The sequence below is a fragment of the Podarcis tiliguerta genome, assembly GCF_965153285.1.
Source record: "Podarcis tiliguerta genome assembly, chromosome: 2".
Classification (NCBI taxonomy): domain Eukaryota; kingdom Metazoa; phylum Chordata; class Lepidosauria; order Squamata; family Lacertidae; genus Podarcis; species Podarcis tiliguerta.
The window spans coordinates 28,280,168-28,305,766 of record NC_139535.1 but is presented as its reverse complement, the minus strand read 5'-3'; the positions used below and the strand labels follow the sequence as shown (position 1 = coordinate 28,305,766).

At 44.5% G+C, this 25,599-nt stretch overlaps 1 protein-coding gene across 1 annotated transcript in view; it reads right to left on the bottom strand.

The window, feature by feature from the left end:
• LOC310670458 (uncharacterized protein) overlaps nucleotides 1–23,704 on the bottom strand; it is a 53,434-nt gene extending 29,730 nt beyond the window's left edge. Inside the window, exons 1-7 of the mRNA XM_083425847.1 lie at nucleotides 23,591–23,704; nucleotides 19,918–20,077; nucleotides 17,193–17,284; nucleotides 13,601–13,833; nucleotides 5,653–5,889; nucleotides 3,911–3,988; nucleotides 1,974–2,187 (exon numbers count right to left, since the gene is read on the bottom strand). Coding sequence (XP_083281973.1) covers nucleotides 1,974–2,187; nucleotides 3,911–3,988; nucleotides 5,653–5,889; nucleotides 13,601–13,833; nucleotides 17,193–17,284; nucleotides 19,918–20,077; nucleotides 23,591–23,606 — 1,030 coding nt within the window. The 5' untranslated portion in view covers nucleotides 23,607–23,704. The remainder of the gene's footprint in view (nucleotides 1–1,973; nucleotides 2,188–3,910; nucleotides 3,989–5,652; nucleotides 5,890–13,600; nucleotides 13,834–17,192; nucleotides 17,285–19,917; nucleotides 20,078–23,590) is intronic.
• Between the last annotated feature and the right edge of the window lie 1,895 nt (nucleotides 23,705–25,599).

Genomic DNA, 25,599 nt, shown 5'->3' with positions numbered 1-25,599 from the left:
AGGAGAGCTCGCGGCGGCAGATGGCAAGAGCAGAATCATTGCATCCCGGACTAAGGATTTTACTGGCAATTGCTGGTCTGTGCTAACAAATGTTCTAGCCAAAGACAATGAGAGGTTTGTCAAGACAAGCAATGCCTGCTGGGCTGCCTTTGCCTTGGTGGGTTGTACAAAGTCCTTACAATTGCATTTATAGGAACCAGCACTGATGGCAAACGTTGATGTCCAGGTACACGCTAAAAAGTCAGAGTTGTGTAAAAGATGCTGCGTTGGATTTGGGTCAGTGACCTTTGGCACTCGCTGTTTCATATGCTATTCTCCCTCGCAGGGCTGTTTTGAGGACGAAATAGTGGGGCGAGCAATGTATGCTAGCCAGAGCTCCTTGGAGAAAGAATAGAGTAGAAAAGTAAAGTAATATATAAATAAAGTGCATAATTGTTCTGAATGGTGTCTAGAACATTGGGGGCGTAGAAGATTATACTGTCTATCCAGCTCAGTATAATTAACACTGACTGGCAGCAGTTGTCCAGGGCTTCAGACACAGATCTCTGTCTGGAGATGCCTAGTGTGCAACTGGGTAAATTTAGATCCTGGATTTAATCGTCTTCTGCTCCTGCTCTTTGGGTGGCCCCTCAGTTGTGAACACAGCTGTCAACCTCCCCTTTTTTTGCGGGAAATTCCCTTATTCCAGCACCATTTCCCTCTGCTTACCGCTGCTATCCCAGATTGTTAGATATCCCATAGACTGTCCCCGGGACAGGTGAGGCTGCTGATCCCTTGTTTTCAAATCTGAAAGTTGACAGCTAGGGTTGTAAAACACACAGCATTTCCCTTCCTCCTACCATGCTTTACAACTACTTCTAGATGTCCAGATACATTAGAACAGGGTTTCCCAAACTTGAGTCTCCAGCGGTTTTTGGACTACAAATCCCATCATCCCTAGCTAGCAGAACCGGTGGTCAGGAGTGATGGGAATTGTAGTCCCAAAACAGCTGGAGACCCAAGTTTGGGAAACCCTGTGTTAGAACAACTACAGCAACAAAAGACAAGCCTGTTTGTTTGTTTTTAAAAAGTTACTCTGAAAATGTGTTGTTTCACATTTTAAGCTCGCTTCAATCATAGCACCGTAAAGCGTTTCGTTTCTACTGTCCTGGTGCTAAGAACATACTTACTTGGAATAGGCACTATTCCAAGGAAAGGATGATCCATATTTTTAACAGGAAAAATATATTAAAGTGAGTATATATACCCAATTACATAGCTGGGCCTCTGCTTTTTATTAAATTTGTGCACTGCCCTTCACCCGCAGATTCCAGGAGGGTTTGCAAGATAAAATTACAATATAAACAAACCAATAATTCCCCCTCCCACAACACATTGAAAAGGCCATTGGATGTCAATCAGCCAAAGGCCTGGTTGAAGAGGAATATTTTCACCTGCTGCCTAAAGGTGTATAATGGAGGCACCAGCCGAACCTCCCTGTTTGCTGGGTGCCATTGGCTAGGGACCATAAGATAGGGGCCGGGCCCCAACCCAGCCCAACCCAGCCCTAGCTGCACCACTGGAGACGCCAGTCGTTCTGCCCGGACACTGAGGTCCAGCTCCGAGGGCCTTCTGGTGGTCCCCTCACTGCGAGAGGCCAAGTTACAGGGAACCAGGCAGAGGGACTTCTCGGTAGTGGCGCCCGCCCTGTGGAACGCCCTCCCATCAGATGTCAAAGCGATAAACAACTACCTGACATTCAGAAGACATCTGAAGGCAGCCCTGTTCAGGGAAGTTTTTAATATGTGACATTTTAGTGTATTTTTCATCTTTTTGGAAGCCACCCAGAGTGGCTGGGGAAACCCAGCCAGATGGGCGGGGTACAAATAATAAATTATTATTATTATTATTATTATTATTATTATTATTATTATTAAGCCTGGAACTTCAGCACAAAAAGCAGATGTTCTCCTGTTGCTATCTGTGTTTCATACCTTTGAGCCGCAGCTCACATGCTACTGCCTCTGCTTTGGCAAGCACCAGGTCCGCCACAGCTACTTTCGCCCCTGCTTCCCCCAGCGCATGGCAAAAGGCTCTGCCGATCCCCTGGCCTCCTCCGGTGACATAGGCGACTTTGCCGTCCAGCTGCAGGCGGTCGAGGATGCGGCGGCCACGGTGGCCCCAAAACACGTCGTCTTTCACAACACCCTTTTGTAACCAAAACAGAGGAGTTTGCTGAGGCACGAAGGAAGCAAGCGTGACATGTAAAGATGAGCCGACACACTCTCACTTTCAAGAGCTTGAAATCAGGAAGCTCGGCAAGCCTTTCACCGTTAATGAGTGTATACATAGTGCCCCCATATGGATAAGATGTGGATTTCTAGCATGGGCATTTTTCCATGCTTAGAGTTGCATTTGCTGCTGCAAGCTTTAGGAAGGATTCCGCCAGTCCAACTCCCAGGAAGCGTAATCAGAATTAGCTCAACAATTGCAATGAATAATCAACATTTAAATGAGGAGCAGGACTGTGCCCTTCTCCCAAACTTTATGCACTTGCTTAAGCTTTTTTTCTTTCTTTACAAAGTTGTTATTGCACTTCACCAGATCTTAACCTATTACAGTAATTGCAAGACTGGATTCCAAATATCATTGAATTTATCCATGGCAAGTCTGCGTTTATGTGCAAGTTGTTCATATGTTGCAAATTTGTATAAGTCTTCAATCCAATCGTAGAAGGGAACCACATTTTTACTTTTCCAATTCATCAGTCTTTTGCCGTGGTAAGGGCACAGAGAGTCCACTCATATTGTCCTTTTGTAAGGTTCCATGTGCTGGGCATATAATTCAAAATTATATTTTGCTCTGTAAATGTAAGGTTGTTCTGTACAGTTCTGTTGATAGTTTCTGTCAGTGCTTTTTTTCCCTGGGGGGGGACACAGGGAAACATTTTGTGAATCTTAGTATTTTGTCAATTTACTGTATTTATTTGAACTATAAAATGGTGGTTTTCCTGAGTCAAAATAAGAGTACCCCTAAACATTTTTTTAGGGAAAAAAGCACTGGTTTCCGTTACCTTCTGCCCAGAATCTTTCAATATATGCACTCACTCAAACTTGTGAATAGAGCACACACACAACTTGTATGCATCTATAGTAGGGGTTGACAACATTTTTGACACAGTGGGCACATTTGGAGTTTTGAGAAAGCGCCTTGAGTGCCAGTCCCAGAATCATAGAATTGTAGAATTAGAAGGGACCTCGAGGGACATCTAGATGAACCCCCTGCAATGCAGGAATCTCAACATACGGTTGGTTCCTGCCCCCCACAACCAATCTGAAAACATTCCAGACCTGGCTTGGCGTTGCAAATATGCTAGCAGTTTTATAAGGGAGCACAGGCAGAAGCTCACTGTTGCAACCACAGAGGTGTGCCAAAACAGCTGCAACTTAACTAGTGCCCTTCCCCAGTCCTATGATGCCGCTGTTAGGAAGCAGACTCCTTAGTGCTACCCCATTCACATGTATGACTACTTCTCAGGATAATATGGTGCTATCATGATTAGTGGCCACTGGGTGCTCAGGACTGTGTGGCTCAGGATTGCTGGTTAGGAAGTTTGACTTTATTTCCTTAGGGTAGATTCATGTTTTGTGTTATTTGTTTATTAAAAAAAAAATTACGTATATGCCACTATATCACAACACTATCAAAATTCTTTTAGGGTTATAGACATATATAATAATAAATACAAATTATAAATCAGAGGCCATCAACTGGGGGAGCAAAGTTCTGACTGGGAGGGATGCAAGTGTGTGAGACCAACCTTACTGGCAAGACAGTGGCGTGAGGGGAGAAACTTGCCAGATTTATTTTGTTTCTTCCTTTCAAGTTTGAAATGCACACAAATTCCTTTGAGAGAGAGGCAAATACATACTCCTAGGTTAGTCTCCTCATCGGCACATATCCGACTCCTTTGGAGAAGAATCAAGCCACCTTCCACAGGAAGGACCACCTTCGAAAACGAAAACACACTTCATGAAACGTTTCAGATAAAACCTCATCCATTCACTTTGACCCCAGTCATGGCAACTATTTCAGAGAGGAATGTCAAAAACATTCGCAATGCCCTTCCCTCTCCCAGTAACAGGAGTCCTTCCCGCCCGCAGTGGTCTCAGGAAACACTCGTTACAAACCACCTTTAGATACAGCAACGTCAGTTTTGAAAGGGATCAGTGGAAGGTTTTCTTCTATCTTGGTGGCGAAAACTAGTGTGTTTGCTGCTGGTCTGAACTGGGTCTGTGGTCTTGGAATGCAAGACTTCACAGTTGTCTGGCTTCTGTCAGCTTGAAGAGGGAACATAGAGGTGAGTGGGGTGGGGGAGAAGACAGTGTGGTCCTGGAGACCTAGGAGTAAGCAGGGCTCTCCTAAAGCTGTGCATGTTTGAGTTTACCTGAAGTACCTGGAGTCCAAGGCAGGCAGCCCTGCTGGGCAACAGCACACCTGTGTCTGCTCTTGACTTGAGACAGAGAGCACCCTTCCTTCCCTATCTTCCTTCCTTCCCTATTTCACGCATGTGAACAGTGTGGAAAGATGCCCAGTGACAGCATGAGGGACAGTCCCTCAGTGATGAGCGAGGGATTCGCTCGATTTCTTTGCCAGACTTACCCTTTCTCTCAAATTCGTCTTTTGCCCCGAAGCACCAACATTAGACCCTGTCTGTGTCAGACTCAAGGAAAAATCCTGGGACCCACCAGAAACCCAATACAATTTCACAGGCCTATAACTATCTGATATGTAGGAAAGCCAGATTGACAGCTCCATCTCATTAGTGCCACACTAAGAAACTTACAGTGAAAAGCTACGGTGATAACTTTTATCTGATTCCATCTAGTCTCCCCATGCCCAATGAGGCAGGCATCTCAGCTATCTTGAAACTTGTGGATCCGGCAGAGAGAGAAAATAAGCAGCTCTTAATGTATTTATTATTTAGTTTTACAGTGAATCCCACCAGAGGTTTCCTCCCACTCTTTTTTTACACTCACACACACACACACACAGAGAGAGAGAGAGAGAGAGGGAGAGAGAGTCTTATACAGTGGTACCTCTGGTTATGAACTCAATTCATTATGGAGGTCTGTTCTTAACCTGAAACTGTTCTTAACATGAGGTACCACTTTAGCTAATGGGGCCTCCTGCTGCCGCTGTGCGATTTCTGTTCTCATCCTGAGGTAAAGTTCTTAACCCAAGGTACTACTTCTGGAGTCTGTAACCCGAAGTACTACTGTAACAGCAAAAGAGAGCAGGAGGCATACTGTACTTTGAATAAGCACTAAAAGCACTGAACATACTTTTAAAACTAGAGCACATATACCAAATCAAAAGGCCCGGGCAAATAAATTTGTTTTTACCTGGCAACAGGCAGAGCATTTCAGAGTGAGGGGTGGGGGGAGAGAGACAAACAAAGAAGGCTCAGTCCTCAGTCACCACCCACCTCACCTTAATGTGATTATAATATATTCCTATTAGTGAGGGAAGCTTATATAAAGATAATCAGTATGTTTATGTCAAATGGAAGGGAGCAAGCAGAAGCGCCTAAACAAACATAGCACTTCCACCCCGAAACATGCAGAAAGCTATTAATAATATTGATGTCACCCTTAATTGTATCGCACTAACCTGCTCCGTGTGAGGATCTGAATTAATTACTTGATTCAGTTTTTTGACACCTAATACATTTTCATCTGCCGTATTCTCCAGGTAGGCCTCTCCTTTCATGAGGGCGTTCTCTATGCAGAGCGTCCCATCCATCCTCAGCAAATGGTTCTCCATGACAAAGCGATAGTACTCTGCAGGGTTCCTTTGATCGGCATCAATAAAGACTATATCAAAATCTTTCCCCACGGCTGCTAACTCCTGGAATCAAAAATATTATAACCATGTCAAAGGAAACATCATAGCTATGTGTTATTTGGCCCCGAGGCCAAAACAAGTCAGGTGTCCTTGCTTTTAAACAAGCAAATGTCTTGCCTGCTTGCTTTTAAAAAAATACATAATAAAATCCAGCTGCCGGATAGTTCTGGTCAGGTCTAGACATGTTCTTACAACTCTCACTTTGTGGATCAACATGACTCGAGCCAGCATTTCTAAGCTTCGCAAACTTAATACACAGTGGGCTTCACCCTGCACTGATGGTTGACAATGGCTGGCAGTGGCTGGTGCAAAGACAAGAACGGCGCTCAAGCTAGTATTGCAGAGACACCTAAGGAAAAGAGACCTGCCGTGCTTTAAGTATTCAAATTGGAATCTGGACATCGCCCAACAGCCCAATCAGACACTTTCAAACATGGCTATCTGGTTTTCTTTAAAACGAACAGACAAAGGATGGATTCTAAGGGAAGGCACTTCAAACCCACTGGCACACAATCCAAATAACTTCTCCGTACTAGTCGCCGGCCATGACAAATCTGAATAAAAAAACAAATACACATAAAGGGATGCCATGCCGCAAATAATAGTCTCTATTTAGATCTCTGCATCTCCCTTACAGTTCAATAATGCTATATTGTCCAGGGTCTTCTTTCTGATCTTTTTGGCTGCCAGAGGAAAAAAGGGTGACTTTATGAGTCAATGAAGCATTTACATCGCTAAGAAGCCACAGGACCTTCTCTGCTGTGGGGAGGGACATCTTTCCTGTACAGATGCTAGGGTGAGAAATCACCTCCTGGGTCCAATGTATAGCGGGCAGTATAGTAAATAGGGCAAGAGGCCCTCCACCTGCGGTTGCCCACATATAGAGAGTCTGTCTTCATACGGCGCTGGTACACCTTGGTGATTTCCAGTGATGCACCTTGTTCTTGACCTAAATGAGGTTGCAATTCTTCTACACTGCAGAATATATAGGATACGACACAGGTAGCCAAGAAAGTGCACTACAGATGTTGTTGAGCTATAGGTCCAATCAGCTATGACCAATACTCAGGGATGATGTGAGCTGCACCTCATTGGCTACCCCAGGGGCACCTAATATACCCGGGGGAAAGCACACGGCCCTTTTAAAAACACCGTTGGAATATTTCACTGTATGTGGACATCCACTCTTGTTGCTTCTGGATGCTATTCTATTGAGTACAGTTTATATTCACTGGCAAAGCTAAATCTCGGGGGAAGCTAGAGAGGGAATGCAATTTCTAGTAATAACAGCTCACAACAGTGAATACTATCCACTTATCCCCACAATTTCCAGCTATTTTGGACTCCTTTCTGAATTAACCTTTCATATCAAAAGGAGCAATTCTGCACACTAGAGACTCCGACACAATTTCATGCATAATTTATTCACTCAGCTCAACATTAAACGTGGAGTCCTTGACTTTGTCAAGGTGGATTCTGTTGGCAGACTTCACAAGCAGCCAAACAGGGGGAAATGAGATCTGCGCTTCAACCTCTTCACCTAGCCTGTCGAAGAAACGAGAGGAGGGGATGACAAAGGCAGCAAAGTCCCTCGCGCACGTCCACAGCGGCGCTGCAATTACCAGCAGCTTTTGCAAATGCGTCCTTATTACTTCCCGGTATTATCTGGTTAAGGCTTTCAAACGGAGCGATCTGAAACTGCGCCTCCATCAAAATAATAATAAGCCTGGAGGGCGTGAGGGAAAAGTTCCAAACCCGCTAGATAAATAAATAACATGTTACAAGGGTGCCTTACACGATGGGGACCCTGTAGCATGTCATCAGGACGATAATGAATGGTTTCTGTCCTAATCAACGTGAGGGGTATCAAACACTCAAAACGTTGAGTGTTTGTTGTTGTTGTTGTCATGTTTATTCTCATTATCCTTTTATTATGAGGCAATTGTCTCCCTTTATGGGCGAGGAATTAAGACACAAGGCAAAGGAAACGCAAGACCCTTGTGGCCGCCACAGGATATCAAGAGTCTGGCTATATCAGCAGCTCCTTTAACATGGCCTGGGTGTCTTAAAGAGAAAGGAGAGCATTCACAGAAGGCCACCGCATATGTTTTGCTCGGCATCCAAGCAAGCAGAGAAAGCCTGTGCAGCAGGAGGCTACGGGATAATTTTGCTTGGCAGCTGTTCAGAACAGCATCTGCAAAGGGATTGGGGAACGTGCGAGAGTAGGTCCGCCCTGTGTGCACAACCATCTGCTAATTCCCTGCCTTGTGTACCCAAATCCCTACTGGGGCACCTAGGCAGCCTGTGGGCTGCCCTATCCTTCAGTCTATGATCTGCGGCATGAATTAGAGCTTGCCTCCTTTGACCTTCTGCAAAGCATCCGCACAGGAAATCTTTGGCTTTAGCTTATTGGCGCGTCCATGCGAGACAATGAAAAGCTCCACGTAGCCAAGTCTCATATAAGCTCAACAGGGGCTGGCCCGAAACATTTTGATGCCTAAGGCAGCAAAGGAGAAGACAGTGCCCTCTCCTATTCCAGGTACAGAAACCGACCAGACTGGCATCTGAATCTTGCATTAGCGCTGGCAATGGGACAGCATCTTCATAGCTCCCCAGGGGGGTGACACATCTCTTCCTTCTGCACCATGCCATCTTTTGAACACAGCCAGTGTGGTGTAGTGGTTAGTGTCTCAGACTAGGACCTAGCAGACTAGGGTTCAAATCCCCACTCAGACTCCTTGGGCCACTCACTGCCTCTCAACCTAGCCTACCTCCCAGGGTTGTCAATCTGAAGACTGGTGGTTCGAGCCCACACAGCGATGCCTGTGGGCAGGATTCTGGCACTGCAGGAGGTAGAACTAGATGTCCCTCAGGGTCCCTTCCAACTCGTCAATTCTATGATTCTATGAATCCTTGGAGAAAAATGTGGGGGTAGAAGTGAAATAAATAAATACTAGTGGCTTTCTTTGTCTATTTGAACACTACTTTCTTATTCCCCATTTAGTAAAGCTGTCTTGCATAGGGTTGCCATGTGTCCTCTTTTTCCAGGATACGTCCTCATTTTCAGGGGTAAAAAACTGAGACAAATTGCATTTATTTGCTTTGAATGGCCACCATGGCATCTTTTTTTTTTTTTTGCTCTTGTTTCTAGAGTCTAGAAACAAACATGGCCTTATCTCAGGCACCATAGCACTGTTTGGGCAGAGGGCCATGTTGAACTCCTTAGAAAAATGCTGAACTCCATAGCAGGGGAACACACTTATTAGTCAGCCAACTGTCACAAATGGCCGAGCAAGAAGTCTTTTGCAGGCTGGATGTTGAGCAAAGCATGGGAGAGGCGGGGGGAACTGCCTTGGTGCTAAAGCCATGAAATCTGTGTTGGAAGACTGTGGCCAATTTCAGTCAGAGTCTCCCATTACTATTATATGGGTGGCTACTCCACACTGCAGGGGCCTGATCTGGTCCCCCCAAGATCTCACTAATTTTGGCCAAAAGCATAGGCCCAAACTCCTAGCGGCTGAGGTCCCTTTCTCCCCCCCACCACCAATAAAATATTCGAGGGAGCCTCTGTCCCAAATTGATGGGCATTGCCATTCAAATGGTGTGTGGGGGCTACATCTTGTGATCAGTTATGCAAGGCGGTGCTTACCTGGGCCTCCCCAATATTTTATTCAAATTGACACCCTTGAACAAAAGTGGGGGAGTATAATACAGTGGTACCTCAGGTTAAGAACTTAATTTGTTCTGGAGGTCTGTTCTTAACCTGAAACTGTTTTTAACCTGAGGTACCACTTTAGCTAATGGGGCCTCCTGCTGCTGCCGTGCCGCCGTCGTGCGATTTCTGTTCTCATCCTGAAGCAAAGTTCTTAACCCAAGGTACTATTTCTGGGTTAGTGGAGTCTGTAACCTGAAGCATCTGTAACCTGAGGTACCACTGTGGACATAACACTGGAATGAGGGGAGCCCAGAGCCCTGAAAGAGATGCAAATGGCTCCCTCCCATCAGATAAATAATTTGATAAGTAGAGATAAGGCAGCAACCCTGATCTGCACGGATCAGCTGAGGAGGAGGAGGAGGAGGAGGAGGAGTTTGGACTTGATATCCTGCTTTATCACTACTCGAAGGAGTCTCAAAGCGGCTAACATTCTCCTTTCCCTTCCTCCCCCCCAACAAACACTTTGTGAGGTGAGTGAGGCTGAGAGACTTCAGAGAAGTGTGACTAGCCCAAGGTCACCCAGCAGCTGCATGTGGAGGAGCAGAGACACGAACCCGGTTCCCCAGATTATGAGTCCACTGCTCTTAAGCACTACACCACACTGGCTGTGCACCCCCCCTCCAGTTCTTGGCTGCCAAATACTGTGCTTAGTACTGTGCTGACCCATAACTGCAAATGCTACTATTCACACTTAATAAGCATCAAATGCATGCCAAGTTATGTACCATCCTCTTATGCCATGCCTTTGTGCTTTCATGGGATCCCTTCTGCTTCAACCAAAGCTTTAGCTTGACAAATCTTAGTGCCAAGGTTTTGAGAGCCTTAGCAGAAGTGGTGAGATCTCCATATCAGCCTCAGCGCCTAACACTATATGCTTCTATTTGATCAATTAATATCTTGCCCTTCCTCCTAAAGAAGCCCAGGGTAGCAAAAAAATAATAATTATAAACATCTAAAAATAATTCCTTGTATTAACTTTTTAAAAAGCTATAAGCACCAAAAGACAAGCAGCAAGACAACTGTGTGTAAATGATCCTAGAAAGAGATCTTGAACAAGCTGGCCAGAGCAGTCGCCTAAAATGGACAGGCCCATACAAGAGCTTCCAGGTGCTTCTTATTTTGGGGGATGAGCAACAGAAGGAGAGAGAAGGCTCCTGCTCTTGGTTCCAGACCTAGTGTGGCCATGGCAGGCAGTTCTCTTGAAGGAGTCTTCTATTTAAAGTGTTGCCTAGCCCAAGTCCAGTTTAAAGGTAAAGAATTCTAAGAGGCCTTTTGCAGTTGCCCCAAAACAGTTAGCACACCTCAGCAGGCTGAAGAGGCCACCTGCGTCACCTGTTCACAGACCTTCCCACTATGGCGAGGAAATCACAGGAGCTATTTCTAAATTTGCACATCTATGCAAATAAATTAGCATACACACAAAATTTATGCAATTTTTTTTTGCGATGGGTAAGTGTCCGCCCTATCCAGAGTTGCCTCAGTTTTGCTTTAACATCCCAGGCCTCATATGCCTCTACGTGATGGATTATTTTTCAGTCTTTTGGCTTTGTCATCTTAAACAACCCTCCCCTTCACACACACACACACAAACTGGCAAGGAACAAATCTGGCAAGCAGGCAGAACACACAAGGCACCTCCATATGGCACTTATTTGAGAAGATGGCTCTACACACACTCTCTTTCTCTTCTCTTTCTGAGAGCAACTCCATCCCTCATTGTAATCTTCTTGGCCCATCTAACCAGAGTGCTTACTGCAGCTCGTCTTCAGTCTGAAGTAGCCCTTTTCTCCCTTGAATGGGCCCACCTTCAGGCACCAGGAAACCTCTCTGCACTAGAGAGGGTGTGCTTGCTCCAATGCATACAGATTAGTAAACCCAGTGTTTGCAGGAGTTTCAGTGCTTTAATGATCACGAATGAAAGCTAACCACAGATATGGGATAAACCAGAAAGGGGCAATAGGGGGACAAGGAATGTTGTCTCTAATGCTACATCAATCCAGTCCAATGCACAGCTACTAACAAGGAGATCCTATGAACATTCTGCTGAATTTCTACATGAAGAGGGTTGCCACCTGAAAGGATGTGGCTGCAGCCCCTCACCGCTGCCCAACTACATGAAAGGTGGTTCAAATCGCAGCAAGGTCCACTACCACAAGACCTTCAAAAGCTCAGATGTAATCGATGTTCAAGGTGGAACCAATCACAACATGAGCTCAAAAGTGGGCAAGAATATTTTCAGTTGATCAGTGTGTGTGTGTGTGTGTGTGTGTGTGTGTGTGAGAGAGAGAGAGAGAGAGAGAGAGAGAGAGATTCCTGAATGCAATACAGTGGTACCTCGGGTTAAGTACTTAATTCATTCCAGAGGTCCGTTCTTAACCTGAAACTGTTCTTAACCTGAAGCACCACTTTAGCTAATGGGGCCTCCTGCTGCTGCCGCGCCGCCAGGGCACGATTTCTGTTCTCATCCTGAAGCAAAGTTCTTAACCTGAAGCACTATTTCTGGGTTAGTGGAGTCTGTAACCTGAAGCGTATGTAACCTGAAGTGTATGTAACCTGAGGTACCACTGTATGTTTGGTGGACAATGACCACTATGGGTAAGATATGTGGTTAAATATGTATTCATTCCTCTTTTGGCATTTCCCGGTCGCTTTCTCTCTCTTCCCACCCACCATCTTTGGGAGCCTCTGTTCAACTCATTCTGGATATTCAGGGCTGAGAGAAAAGCAGCAGTGCTAAATGTGCTACAAAGAGTTTTGACTCTTTCCAACTTAACCCCACTTTGGAGGTATTGAAGACGTGCTGTCTTCTGGCCGTGTTTGACAATCTAGATCACTTAGCCTTTCGCAAGGGCTGTTTACAGCACGCCGTCGGAAAATCAACCGCAGCGCTCTCCTTTAAAGGTTCCATTTTCATGTCTTCGCTCCCATCCAGGTCCCTTCTTTAATCTTCACACTGCATGTACTCTGCTTGCCTCTAGATATTTTTATTCACAGTCAGTTACACTGAATGAGCACTAGAGAGCAACAGCAATTCAATTAATTTCACACTCTTTGCAGGGAGCCAAAAGGATTTTTAAAACCTTGCACCGTTGCAGGTGATCTGTAACATTCTCCACCCCCGCTACCACTCGGTGTATCTGCCAAAATCATTGTATCGAGGTGTACATATTTATTTCCTGTCAAGCACACAGCGACAAAAGAGTCTGAGAAGCTTGCGACCGTTTAACTGAGAACCAAAGGCAAGGCAGCAGAAATAATGCAAAAGAAAGTTGCAGTGAGGAAGAGCAGGAAGAGCATATGAGGAACTCAGTCAGCCCTAACTAAAGCCCAGCTGGGTAGTGAGATGTTGGGCCTTTTTCAAGCTGTATCGTTGACTGGGAGACCTGATCTCTAGCAAGCCCACCATAACAACTTTATATCCTCCTCCTTAACATGCTTCCCCAACTCCAATATTTCTACATAAAGTAGTACTCAAGAGTTCAGATTTAAGCCAAGCAGCATGGGGAAATCTGAGGATTGGGGGGGGGGGAGCAAATAGCGCACTTTTCCTTTCGACTCTCAAACCTCCCTCCCTGTGTAGCACAGATAGGCAACCTTTATAACCACAAAATATGCATCTTTCTGATCCTAATTCCACTCCAGGTTAGCATGAAGGTCAAGATGGCAGATTTCCTCTTTCCTTCCCTGCATTTTATGTAAATCACCTGGAGGCTCATGATGAGCAAGATGATTAATACATACAGTTCCCCCCTCTCCCACCCAGATAAGACCCTCAGTATTTTGCAGCAGTATTCTGCACCAGGCAACTTGTTAATTGCAAGGGTGGGGTAATCTTATGAGCCTAGTCTAATTTGTATGACCTCCGTTCATGGAGTCAATCTTCGGTGGGTCTAATGAAGCAGCAAGGGAATTTAGAAAACAGGTGTGTGTGATGTTTTGCAATAATTAACAGTGTTTGTCATTTAGATTCAACAAACAGTTCTTAAAGCAAAACCGTACCTCCAAGGAGTCCATTATTGGTCCTATTTGTGCCCTCATTTTGTTGCCATGAGCTGAGAAATCAAAGGCCTCCTGGCTGGATTCTCCAAAATGGGGCTGTGTGGTACATATGGTTATGCCGCTATCTTCTGGCACCAGTTCAGCCATAGCCAAAATGGATGGCACTTTTAGCCTTCCTATTATCAAAATTGTTTTGGCTCCTGTCATATGCACCAGCATCCTGTGAAGTTGCCCTGGGCAGAAAGGAAAACAGGATGCAAATACATCACATTTCTACCATTTTGACTTCACATACACAAGTACCACTGGCAATGTCCAAAGCATGAGACTTTTATATTTATACAAACTGACTAGAAGCTGCCTGGGGGGGGGGGGGAGCTGTGATTTTTAGATTGGCAATTTCCATGAAAACAAAACACTCTTCTAGCCCTTGCGGTGGAGGTCTTGAGGAATATTGTGGGATGTGTGTTTAGTATCTGAAAAAGGCTTAAAAATGGTTCAGGTCTGTGTAGGGCTTTCACAGATATTGCTTTGCGGTGAGCAACTTGTGTGGTATATTTCTAAAATCGGATTGTTTTGTTCTGTTACATTTTGTCGTCGTGCTTCTGTGGCTTATGGAAACCCCAACATAAGTTATAAATTATGGTTCCCAGGGAGTTTTTTTGTGGGGGAGAAGCCATGCCTGTTAAACATGGTATTCTTGTCGATCTACAGCGCAGCTGGGGCCAGAGTTTCACTCAAGACGTACTCAAATAGCAAGCAAAGGCACAGATTGATGATACAAGAACATTTCAGAATTGGGACTATAACCACAAAGTGACAGCATCAACATGGAGCTTCAGGAAGTAACAGGCAATCATTTAAAATGTTAAAAGCCTTTTTGATAAATGCCAGCTAGCATTGTTCTAAAGCAGGGCCTGAACCGCTGAATATTTGAATATTTGCCCCTGTGAAAAAAGGCTTCAAGATGTTTCACATATCATGTTCCTGGGACATGTTAAGTCGATGGGGGGTTTGAGAATCACGAGATTACCTTGCATTTGCTCTTAAAGTCATTATCCCCAGACAGCAACATCATTTAAGAGATTTATCATCGCTGCTGCCCTTTGAACAATGTATTCCTGCTATACGTTTCCAGGGCACTTTGTTTCAATGATGTATTACTCAAAAGATGGCAACATCTGGGATGCACGAACCTGGCGATTTAGTGTAATAACTTCACAGAGGAGCAAAGGCACTGAGTGTTGAAATAATCTGAAATGGACCAGTATTCATCCCTGACAAATCATCCTCTATAAAAACACCCAGATTTTTGCAGGAATAAAAATCTGACTCCTCCTTCATTAATTTAATATCCTTACTGCCAGCAAAATAAGTAAAGATGGCTTGAGGGGGAAAGGCTGTTCGCTCATGTCAAATGCTTGGACTGTGCATTCTCCAGGAACGGAATAGGTTGCTACTGGTGTGATGGCAACAAAGGGTTGGATCCAATGTTAATCCTACTCAGAGTAGACACATTTAAATTAATGGACACGAGTAACTTCGGCCATTAAAACTTTGTTGTATACAACCCTTTATCTCCACATCTTTATCTCCCATTTGCATGATTTTGAATTTATACATGGAAGCTTGTTGAAGCTTGTCTTCAGCCTGTGGTGTGCACACCTATTACGTTTTATCTCTTTGTGGGGTACAAAAAAATTAGAGTACCTATGGACTGTAATAGCATTGCAAGCCCTCCTCTGAGACTGCATACTTATAATTTTCAGCGTGTTGATGCAAATCATGGAAATATCTGTGGAAAAGTACCTCTTTTCTAAAATTGGAGTATGACTGCTACTACGCAGAATGTGCAACCATTACTCCCCGGCACCAGAAGCGGCGTACATCCAGGGGCGTAGCTGGCATGCGTCCCAGGGGGTGTGGCATGCCGCCCGCGGGGGCATGACACGTGTCGGGCAGGTGCGCAGCAAGCTGTGTGCATCCCGGGGCGTGAGCATCCCAGGGGTGCGTGGCAGGCACCAAGGATCACGGGGGCGGGAGCAGCCATGATGTCACCCCCCCGGGATAGCACCCAGGGCGGACTGCTCCCCCCACCCCACCTTTGTCTGCCAGTGTGTAGGATTGCCTCCTTTTGTGGCAAGGATAGAAAGGGAGGAGAAAGAGAACTGTGGACTCGATTGTACAAAAGCTGTGGTTTCTGCTGTGTATGCATAGCTGTCAAGGTTTTCCTTTTGTTAAGGGAAATTCCCTTATTCCAAATAGGATTCCTCGCAAGAAAAGGGAAAAGTTGATAGCTATGGTGTATGGTCCATACAACTGACCGCCTTCAAAACTGCTGATTAGATGTTGCCATAAGCAGTACCCAGAATGCTCAGTTGGCAAGCGTGCTTTTCAGCAACTTAAGTTAGTTCGCCATTTTTACCCTTTTTGGGGATAGAAACAAGTTAGTACAAGTAAGTCATGCTTTGGTGACAAGCTCTAGACAATGGTAACACACTTTAGGCAGGGTGTGGCTTTTTGGGGACTGCAACTGTTCCAGAATGCAGCGCCCAGGTGACTAACTGTGCAAGCCAAATGCTTCTTTTACATACTCTGGCTTCTAGTTGGTTTCTGGACCCAATTCAAAGTACAGTAGTACCTCGGGTTATGAACTTTGCCCCAGGATGAGAACGGAAATCGCGCACCAGTGGTGCACCGGCAGTGGAAGGCCCAATTAGTGAAAGCGCGCCTCAGATTAAGAACGGTTTCGGGTTAGGAATGGACCTCCGGAACGAATTAAGTTCGTAACCCAAGTTACCACCGTACTGGTTTTCACAAAAAGTTTCAGACTAAAACTCCCATCACCCCCAGCCAGCATGGGTGGGTGGGAATTATAGTCCCATACAACTGGAGGGCACCAGGTTGGAGAAGGTTGTCATAAATGGTCTAGGTCTGGGATACACCAAGGACCATTTTCTTCCAAGTGGACCTTTCCACACATTGTGATCTTCCTTGAATTCCCTGCTCCATTTATCCCATTTTTAATGAAGAGGATAGGGCTTTCTCTATTGTGCTTTATTGATTCTGTTCCCTGTGCTTGATGTTGGTGCTGTGTTTATTTGTTTTAGTTTTTATTGTGTATTATAATGTGTAATTTTTTTTCAATATTAGCCAGCTAACTTATAGAATCCATAAAATGGAAAGGCAGGATATCAGTATTTTAACAAATGAATGAATGAATCAGGCAGGCAGTCAACATTCACAACATTCACTAGATATCTGCAACATTCCACAGGAAATAGTTGTTGCAGCCTATACACTACATATTGTAATCAATATAAACTACACTGGTATAAAGCTAGTCTACTCTTGGGTATAAATAAATAGTGCAAAATTATAAAACATGTGATCACATCTCTATGCTTGCAGGTATGCATCTCATGGTTCCTTGGTTCTACCTAGAATTTGGAAATCCATATATGCTCTGTGAGTAAACATATAGGATTAGATGAAGCCTTTGATGAGGTTTGCCAAATTTTACCTGCATGCAAAGCCTAAACTCCATTATCAATGTGGAAAACATAGTTATTTCATAATTGAAAGGACTCACCTTCTGCATAGCTTGAGAGCTGCTCTTCATTAGTCTTGACCTTCATTTCACTGAATTGGACATTCAAAAGGCAATCCTTGGATGACGTTGTCCTTATAATTGGAAAGGAAGAAAAGGACCAACTCACTGGAAACAGATTTTTATTTTTTTTGGTACCCCTTTCTAATAAATCCTTAGGCTATGACCTTAGTGTTTAAAAAAACATCAATTTGCTACCTCAATATGTGTTGATGAACACAAGCTTAGCTTGCTTTAGATAAATTTGTGAAGGACAGATCTCTTCGTGGATACTTCTGGTTTTCAGGTGCCAGAAGCAACTAATAGAACAGGTGTGGGGAACCTTTGAGTCACCAGATGTTGCTGAGCATCCATCATCCCTGGCCACTGGCTATGCTTGCAAGGACTGGTGGGAGCTGTAGTTCAGCAACATCTGGAGGGCCAAAGACTTCCCACTCCTGTAATAGAAGATGGCCATGATCTTCAAGTCCTACTTATAATCTTCTCAGAGCCACCTAGTTTGCTGTTGTTGAGCAATAATAAGTTGTTGCATGGAACTCTGGCCTGATCCAGCAAGGTACTGCTTATATGACTATGGCTCCATATGTATAAGAATATTCATTGTCCAGGCACAACAGACATCAGAATGATGAACCCCCAAAGAAACTGTAAGCTCTAGATTTGTACATATCGGTGGGATCACCTTGCTGAAGGAGAGCATTGCGGAACCATCTTGTGTAGTTGGCTGTTTTTGGCCACCTAATTGGCAATGCTTGACAATTTCACATGCATTTATTCCACACTGAGCTAGTGTGGTGTCATGGTTAGAGTGCAGGCCTGCATCTCTGACTAACCTACCTCACAGGGTTGTTGTGGGGAATAAATGAGGAAGGCAAGAACTATGTACACCACCTTGAGCTCCTCAGAGAAAAAAGGCTGGGCATAAACGCAATCCATCCATCCATCAATCAATGTAGATAATTAGTATCACCCTATGCAACTGTTTTTTTAAGGGGGTCTCAACATCAGCTGCAATGTTCGAATAGCCAAGCATTCCTCCTCCTTTCAAGGAAATGAGATCAGTCTCAGTGGAAGAAAGCAGAACCCCAGAAGGCTTAGGTATGAATACCTCCAGGCCAGCATTTGAAATAGACATCATCTGTTCCTGCTCTGCTCCCCACACAGTCTTCCATAATATAAGAAAAAATTCATAACCCATAACAGATATGCTCAGCTACTCCAAGACTGGAAGAGTAAGACATTTCGGGTAACCTCTTTGCTGCCCCTCGCCAGTGCTTGAACAACTTTAATAAGATAATGTATAGCTATTATCACCAGCAAGCGTTAGTCAGACAACTACCGACTATTATTTCAGCAACAGAACCAACACTCAGTTTTCCCATAACCTACAGACTGGAACAGTTTACACATTGGTAGCTCCTAAGAAATGAACAAACTTTTCTCTCTTCCCCCCATAGCAGAATATATGCTGATAAATGGGAACTATTTAGCAACCCAGGTATTATTGTTATAGCTGAGAAAGGAATAATGACAGTCCCAGTCAGGCTGCTGAATTAATGATACCTAAAATTAGCTTAATTAATTAGTTTAGTTACTAAAGCAATTTAGTTAGCAGATTAATTAATGCTCGCAGAGTAAGTTATTTGAAGACCCAAGCTCTGGTGCATCTAAAAGCACAATCTTAGAAGTGTCTAAGTGTTTAATGGAGTTTTATTCCCAAGATAAGGCTAAAATCCTAACCCCACATATAGTATACTTGGTTACGATTGCAACCTGTGTAATATTGTAGCCTAAAATAATTGAATACAGTGGTACCTCGGGTTAAGAACTTAATTCGTTCTGGAGGTCTGTTCTTAACCTGAAACTCTTCTTAACCTGAGGTACTACTTTAGCTAATGGGGACTCCCACTGCCACTGCCGCGTGATTTCTCTTCTCATCCTGAAGCAAAGTTCTTAACCCGAGGTACTATTTCTGGGTTAGTGGAGTCTGTAACCTGAAGCATCTGTAACCTGAGGTACCACTGTAACTGGAGTGGGCCCACATCTACTGCATATTTGTTTTGCATACTTTTTCCACAGACTGAAATAAAAGCCATGCTTCACTCATTAAACTTTCTGATCTCCATATTTTCCTGATCTCCATTGCTTGACTTGAGAGGCACGTGAGTAACAATTTGACTTGCATGTCTCATTATTTGCATTGTTATAAGACAGGAGTTGGTTTAAATTTGTGATTGTGAGCTCCCCTAAATAATTCTTGCTTGAGCTGAGGAATATAACTCCCCTCTCAATGCTGCAATTTGGCATGGGAGGGAAGTTGTAATATCCCAAAATAGTTTATTTCATTCCTTCACACACAAACAGACATGCACACAAACACACCAGCCTTTTACTAGTGGTAGATCAGAAGTGTCACTCTCACCAAACTCTGATTTTTCTCTCGTTGCAAAACAATCCCAACAGAGACTAATAAGAAAACATTTTCTAACAATTAGATTCCATGAAGAGAAATCACCTAACCATCATGGGCCATTAAGAATTTATTTTTCCCCCCAGATTTGCATCAAAACATTTGTGATCATCCCACTCATGGCAGTAAGAGAGCAAACATATAACAATAGATTGAACTATACATTCACAATGTAGAGAAGGTAGCACAAGATAATTAGACGCGCCTTCTGTCACAGCCAGATGATAAATGTGTTACCTGTTAGAACTTGCCTCTCTTGTCAGGTAAAGGTCCAATCCCCCTGCTGCATCAAGAGCTTTCTGCAAGTAACATCCTAGCTCTTCAGGAATTCCAGGGTGACCATGTGCTATCTCTCTCGCTTTCTTGAGGTTCTCAACTATAGACCCAATGGATAATTCTAAAACAAAAGACCAAAGGCAAGAGGTTTTAAAATGAAAATCTGTGAGACATCTCCATTGCTCAGGCACCTACAGGTGATAGTGATGAAGACGAAAAATTTGGTGTGGTTTTTGAAGGAAAAAATAGATTTGTAGAAAGCAGTTGGCAAAATAATATGGGTTTACCTATTGTGGATTGACATTTTCTAAGTTTCAGTTTAAAAAAGGAAAGAAGAACGGGGGCAAAAGTGTTTCCTTTAAAGTCAGTGATTTACATAATTTACCTACAAAAACACAGCTAATTGCTAACTGTGCTTGGCTGCCCGTGAATTATGGCCTTGGCATCTGTAGTTTTATAACCCAACTCCACCCTTATGGGTTATAACACCAAATGCAGGTCTCTAACATGGTGTGGGAATGATGACTGTCGAGCATCATGCTTGACTGCATAATAAGATCAGAAGTGAACATGGCATTCATATATTCAATATGGCATTCATAATGGATATTACGCATGCAGAATAGGGCACCACATCCTAATACTAGACAACACTGATGTGTTTCTTTATGCAAGCCCATAAACATGAGCCACTGAGGCATCCCCAGACAACGTGCTCAAATGGGACCTTATCCAGACAAGAATTTATGCAAACATTTGTTAATATATCTATTAACAAGCCCTGAAAGGTCCATTATCAGGTGCATTCTGTTGTTTTGAGAGGGGAGATCATGTCTAGCTTGTTTCAGAAGACAGCTCTTTTGCAATAACTAGGAGCATCTTGGAAGTTGGAAGCTATTATTCAAACAAGAGTGACACAATCATGCAATAAATGTTAGCAATTCAGATTTCTGACAGTACATGGAATATAAAGCATGAATGTATAATATTCATACCCCCAGAGCAATGAAGACTAGAGGACATTCTAAGAGAAAACAATGTTTTATTACAAATCTTTTAGGCGGCAATGTTTTATCAGCAATCTTTGTCACAAAGTCATATTTCCCCAACATGAAATATTTCTTGCAAAAAACCCCAAGGTGCATTTATTTTTAATATTAAAGGTAAAGGACCCCTGACAGTTAAGTCCAGTCGCGAACAACTCTGGGGTTGCGGCGCTCATCTCACTTTACTGGCCAAGGGAGCCGACATTTGTCCTCAGACAATTTTTCCGGGTCATGTCGCCAGCATGACTAAGCCGCTTCCAGCGAAACCAGTGCATGGAAATGCCATTTAGCTTCCCACCGGAGTGGTACCTATTTACTGTTGTTAGCTTTTCTGAGCCCGGCTTTGGCTGGGGAGGGCGGGATATAAATAAAGTATTATTAGTATTAGTATTAGTATTAATTATTTATTACCTACTTGCACTGGTGGGACACGGGTGGCGCTGTGGGTTAAAGCCTCAGTGCCTAGGGCTTGCCGATCGAAAGGTCGGCGGTTCAAATCCCCGCGGCGGGGTGCGCTCCCGCTGTTCGGTCCCAGCGCCTGCCAACCTAGCAGTTCGAAAGCACCCCTGGGTGCAAGTAGATAAATAGGGACCGCTTACTAGCGGGAAGGTAAACAGCGTTTACGTGTGCGGCTCTGGCTCACCAGAGCAGCGATGTCACGCTGGCCACGTGACCCGGAAATGTTTTCGGACAGCGCTGGCCCTTGGCCTCTTTGAGTGAGATGGGCGCACAACCCTAGAGTCTGTCAAGACTGGCCCGTACGGGCAGGGGTACCTTTACCTTTACTTTACTTGCACTGGTGGGATGCGGGTGGCACTGTGGTGTAAACCACAGAGTCTGGGGCTTGCCGATTGGAAGATCGATGGTTTGAATCCCCATGACGGGGTGAGCTCCCGTTGTTTGGTCCTAGCTCCTGCTCACCTAGCAGTTCAAAAGCATGTCAAAGTGCAAGTAGATAAATAGGTACCGCTCCGGCAGGAAGGTAAACGGTGTTTCCGTGCACTGCTCTGGTTCGCCAGAAGCGGCTTAGTTATGCTGGCCACATGACCCGGAAGCTGTACGCCGGCTCCCTCGGCCAATAAAGTGAGATGAGCGCCGCAACCCCAGAGTCGTCCGCGACTGGATCTGATGGTCAGGGGTCCCTTTACCTTTACCTTTACTTGCAGTGGTATGATTTCGAACTGTTAGATTGGCAGGAGCTGAGACAGAACAACGGGAGCTCACCACATCGCAGGGATTCGAACTGCCAACCTTCTGATCGGCAAGCCCAAGAGGCTCTGTGGTTTACACCACAGCGCCACCAGCATCCCTATTAACAAGGTACTAAGGACCTAAATAGAGGGACGCGGGTGGCACTGTGGGAAAAAGCCTCAGTGCCTAGGGCTTGCCGATCGAAAGGTCGGCGGTTCGAATCCCCGCGGCGGGGTGCGCTCCCGTTGTTCGGTCCCAGCGCCTGCCAACCTAGCAGTTCGAAAGCACCCCCGGGTGCAAGTAGATAAATAGGGACTGCTTACTAGCAGGAAGGTAAACGGCGTTTCCGTGTGCAGCTCTGGCTCGCCAGAGCCGCTTTGTCACGCTGGCCACATGACCTGGAAGTGTCTCCGGACAGCGCTGGCCCCCTTGAGTGAGATGGGCGCACAACCCTAGAGTCTGTCAAGACTGGCCCGTACGGGCAGGCGTACCTTTACCTTTAAGGACCTAAATAGGCAAACCTGGGTCAGGTCAGCCTTATGCCCCCCTGCCCGCCCCCTGAAGGTCTCAGTAATACAGACTTGGGCTGCTGCTTCATCCACAACCAAATTGTGGATGACTGATGTTTTATTATGGGATGACCTAGTGTTCAGGATCAGCACACACATATCCCACATACAATGGTCTATTGATGTTCTAATTTCTAATTTCTTTTTTTATTTTCACTTGCTTTAAACTTTTTATGATTTATTGTCTGGTTTTATGTTTTCATGTAGTTGTAAATTGCTGTGATACCTTTTTTATGATAAAGTGGAATTTGGATATTTTTACAAGCAATAAATAAAACACAGTTAGGAAGGCTAACATAAGAGCCTAAATCTTGTTGGGTGGGAGAAGGACCAGAAAAGAGCAATAGCTTCCAAATGTCTAAAACCCCTCTCCTTACATAACTAGTCTTACCTCCAATATCATATATCCCTCTAGAAGCCGCAATGAACCAAGAATTACTTTTCCCCCTTTTGATCACCCAGGTACTTGTCAGGCCCTGCCCTTACCTAAAACAACCAACAACTAGATCAAAGTGACTGCAAATAACGGTTAAATGACGGACAAATAACAACAGTTGAAAATCATGGCCAGGGGAAAAGCACTGTTACCAATACACTCATCTCCTCCCAGTCACCAACTCCATCCTTTTCCACCACTCCTGGACAGAGAAACAAACCAAAACAAATCAACAAGGCTTCAAATAAAAGAAACAGTTCAACCAAGGTAATGTGTCACAACAAAATGTCTTCTCCCGCCCCCTTTCGTGATGCAGACCCAACTTTGAGGTTGAAAGACACCTCTCAAAAAGAAAAAAAAAAGTAAAACACAAGGAAGTTGCTCAGAAGTACCTGCAAAGTGTGGCATTGTGGTACCCTTCACCCAGGCTTCTGGAGATGTTGCGGCTGATTGTACGAGATCGGTTTTGCAGAGCTGGGGAGGGGTGCATATCTTTTTGTCCACGTGACGGGCAGGGCCAATTATGCCAGCACGTTGGAGCCTGTGGGCCCTCTTACAGAACGACTTGGCTGAGGTGCAAGATCAGCAAGACTTTCTGCAGCCCTGGGGCATTTTCATAATTTGCTCTTTGGCTAAGGAGTATAAGGACTTCTGACAGTATCACACGGCAGCAGCGGCAGCAGCACATGTGCTTGTTTGCTTTATATAAGCTGATATAAGTCGGTCTTGGAGAGGGGGCTCTTGTCGAACGAGATGTGTGCCTGGAATCTGAGGGAGGGACCAGCAGGTGCACTGAATGCAAAATGAGACCAGGCAGGACATGCAGATTAATGACAGTTGGAAACTGATGGGTTGCTTGTAAGATTCTCGGGGGCTGCAAGAGACTGGCCAGAGATAGTAGCAGTCACAACAAAGCTTTGATCTGACCTAGTGCAATGTCAGTGCTTTTGCTTTTGCCTTACGAATGCTGAGAACTTTGGATCCTACACATGCATTACCTTTATAAAGATGGTAACTGCTCCACATGTGATTTAAAAGGAAACAAGAAAGCATGGGTTTTATAAGGGGTACAGGGTTCGCTCAACAAGTTGCTAGCTTGTTATATGTTGGAAACAACTCAGGGTGGCTGGGGCAACCCAGTCAAATGGGTGGGGTACAAATAATATGTATTATTATTATTATTATTATTATTATTATTTATTTATTTAATTTGGGGTGTGCCTTGAAAAGCCCACAGAGCTGAAAGAGGAAGTGACAAAGAGTGCCACTCTTTGGACTTCCTCCTTTCACTCAGTGCTATTTTTCTAGAAAAAGAGCTGCTGGAACTCACCACGAACGCCTCCCTTTTCTCTTATAATGGCAATGGCGCCCACCTGAGAGGTGCTGGAAGTGAGTTGCAGCATGTTCTGGCTGAAAAAAAAGGCCTGCTTCCACTCTGTGTATTGTTCAGAGGAAGGGGCAAAGATAACCACCCTCACCATTTCATGATAAAGGGGACTATGAGTGGGGTTCAAGGGAAGTCCTCAAGGGCAACAGTCCACCCAAGGTACCACACTGGCAACCCCAGGGCTTTGGGAAGGTGGCGCATCATGGCCCATGTTCTGTGTCTGTGGAAATATATTGCATACGTGTATAGGGGAGAGAAATCATGCAGGAGCCCTGAAGAAGAAGAAGAGTTTGGATTTGATTTCCCGCTTTATCACTACCCTAAGGAGTCTCAAAGCGGCTCACAATCTCCTTTCCCTTCCTCCCCCCACAACAAACACTCTGTGAGGTGAGTGAGGCTGAGAGACTTCAGAGAAGTGTGACTAGCCCAAGGTCACCCAGCAGCTGCATGTGGAGGAGCGGAGACGCGAACCCGGTTCACCAGATTACGAGTCTACCGCTCTTAACCACTTCACCACACTGGCTGATCACTCATAACTCTAGATTAGAATGGAAGACTGAATATTTTAAAAGCACACTTTGTTTTTTGAGATGCTTTGGACTAGAAGACAACGTGGCATCAGCAGCTGTGTGACAGTGTAACATAGTAGATAGTGCTGCAATTTGGATGGGAAGACCTGCCCTCAAATCACTGCTTGGACATGACCTTCCATGACCTTGAGGCAATTAGTTTCAGCCATGTTTATTTCATTGGGCTGTTACATCAATAAAATGAGGTGGGGGAGGCAGAGGTGTATTACTCTGGGCTGCACTAAGGACAAGTGAGCTACAAATGTTAACAGAGATGAGGAGAAAACAGAGATTGAGAATTGTCTTGAAGATGATCTCATGCATTTATTTTATGTCCTGCATTTACAAACAGCTTCATTTTAAAAAAAATAAATTCTCTAGAAGTGCACAACATAAAACAAATGATATGTTTAAAAAACACAACATAAAACCAACAAAACAGGAG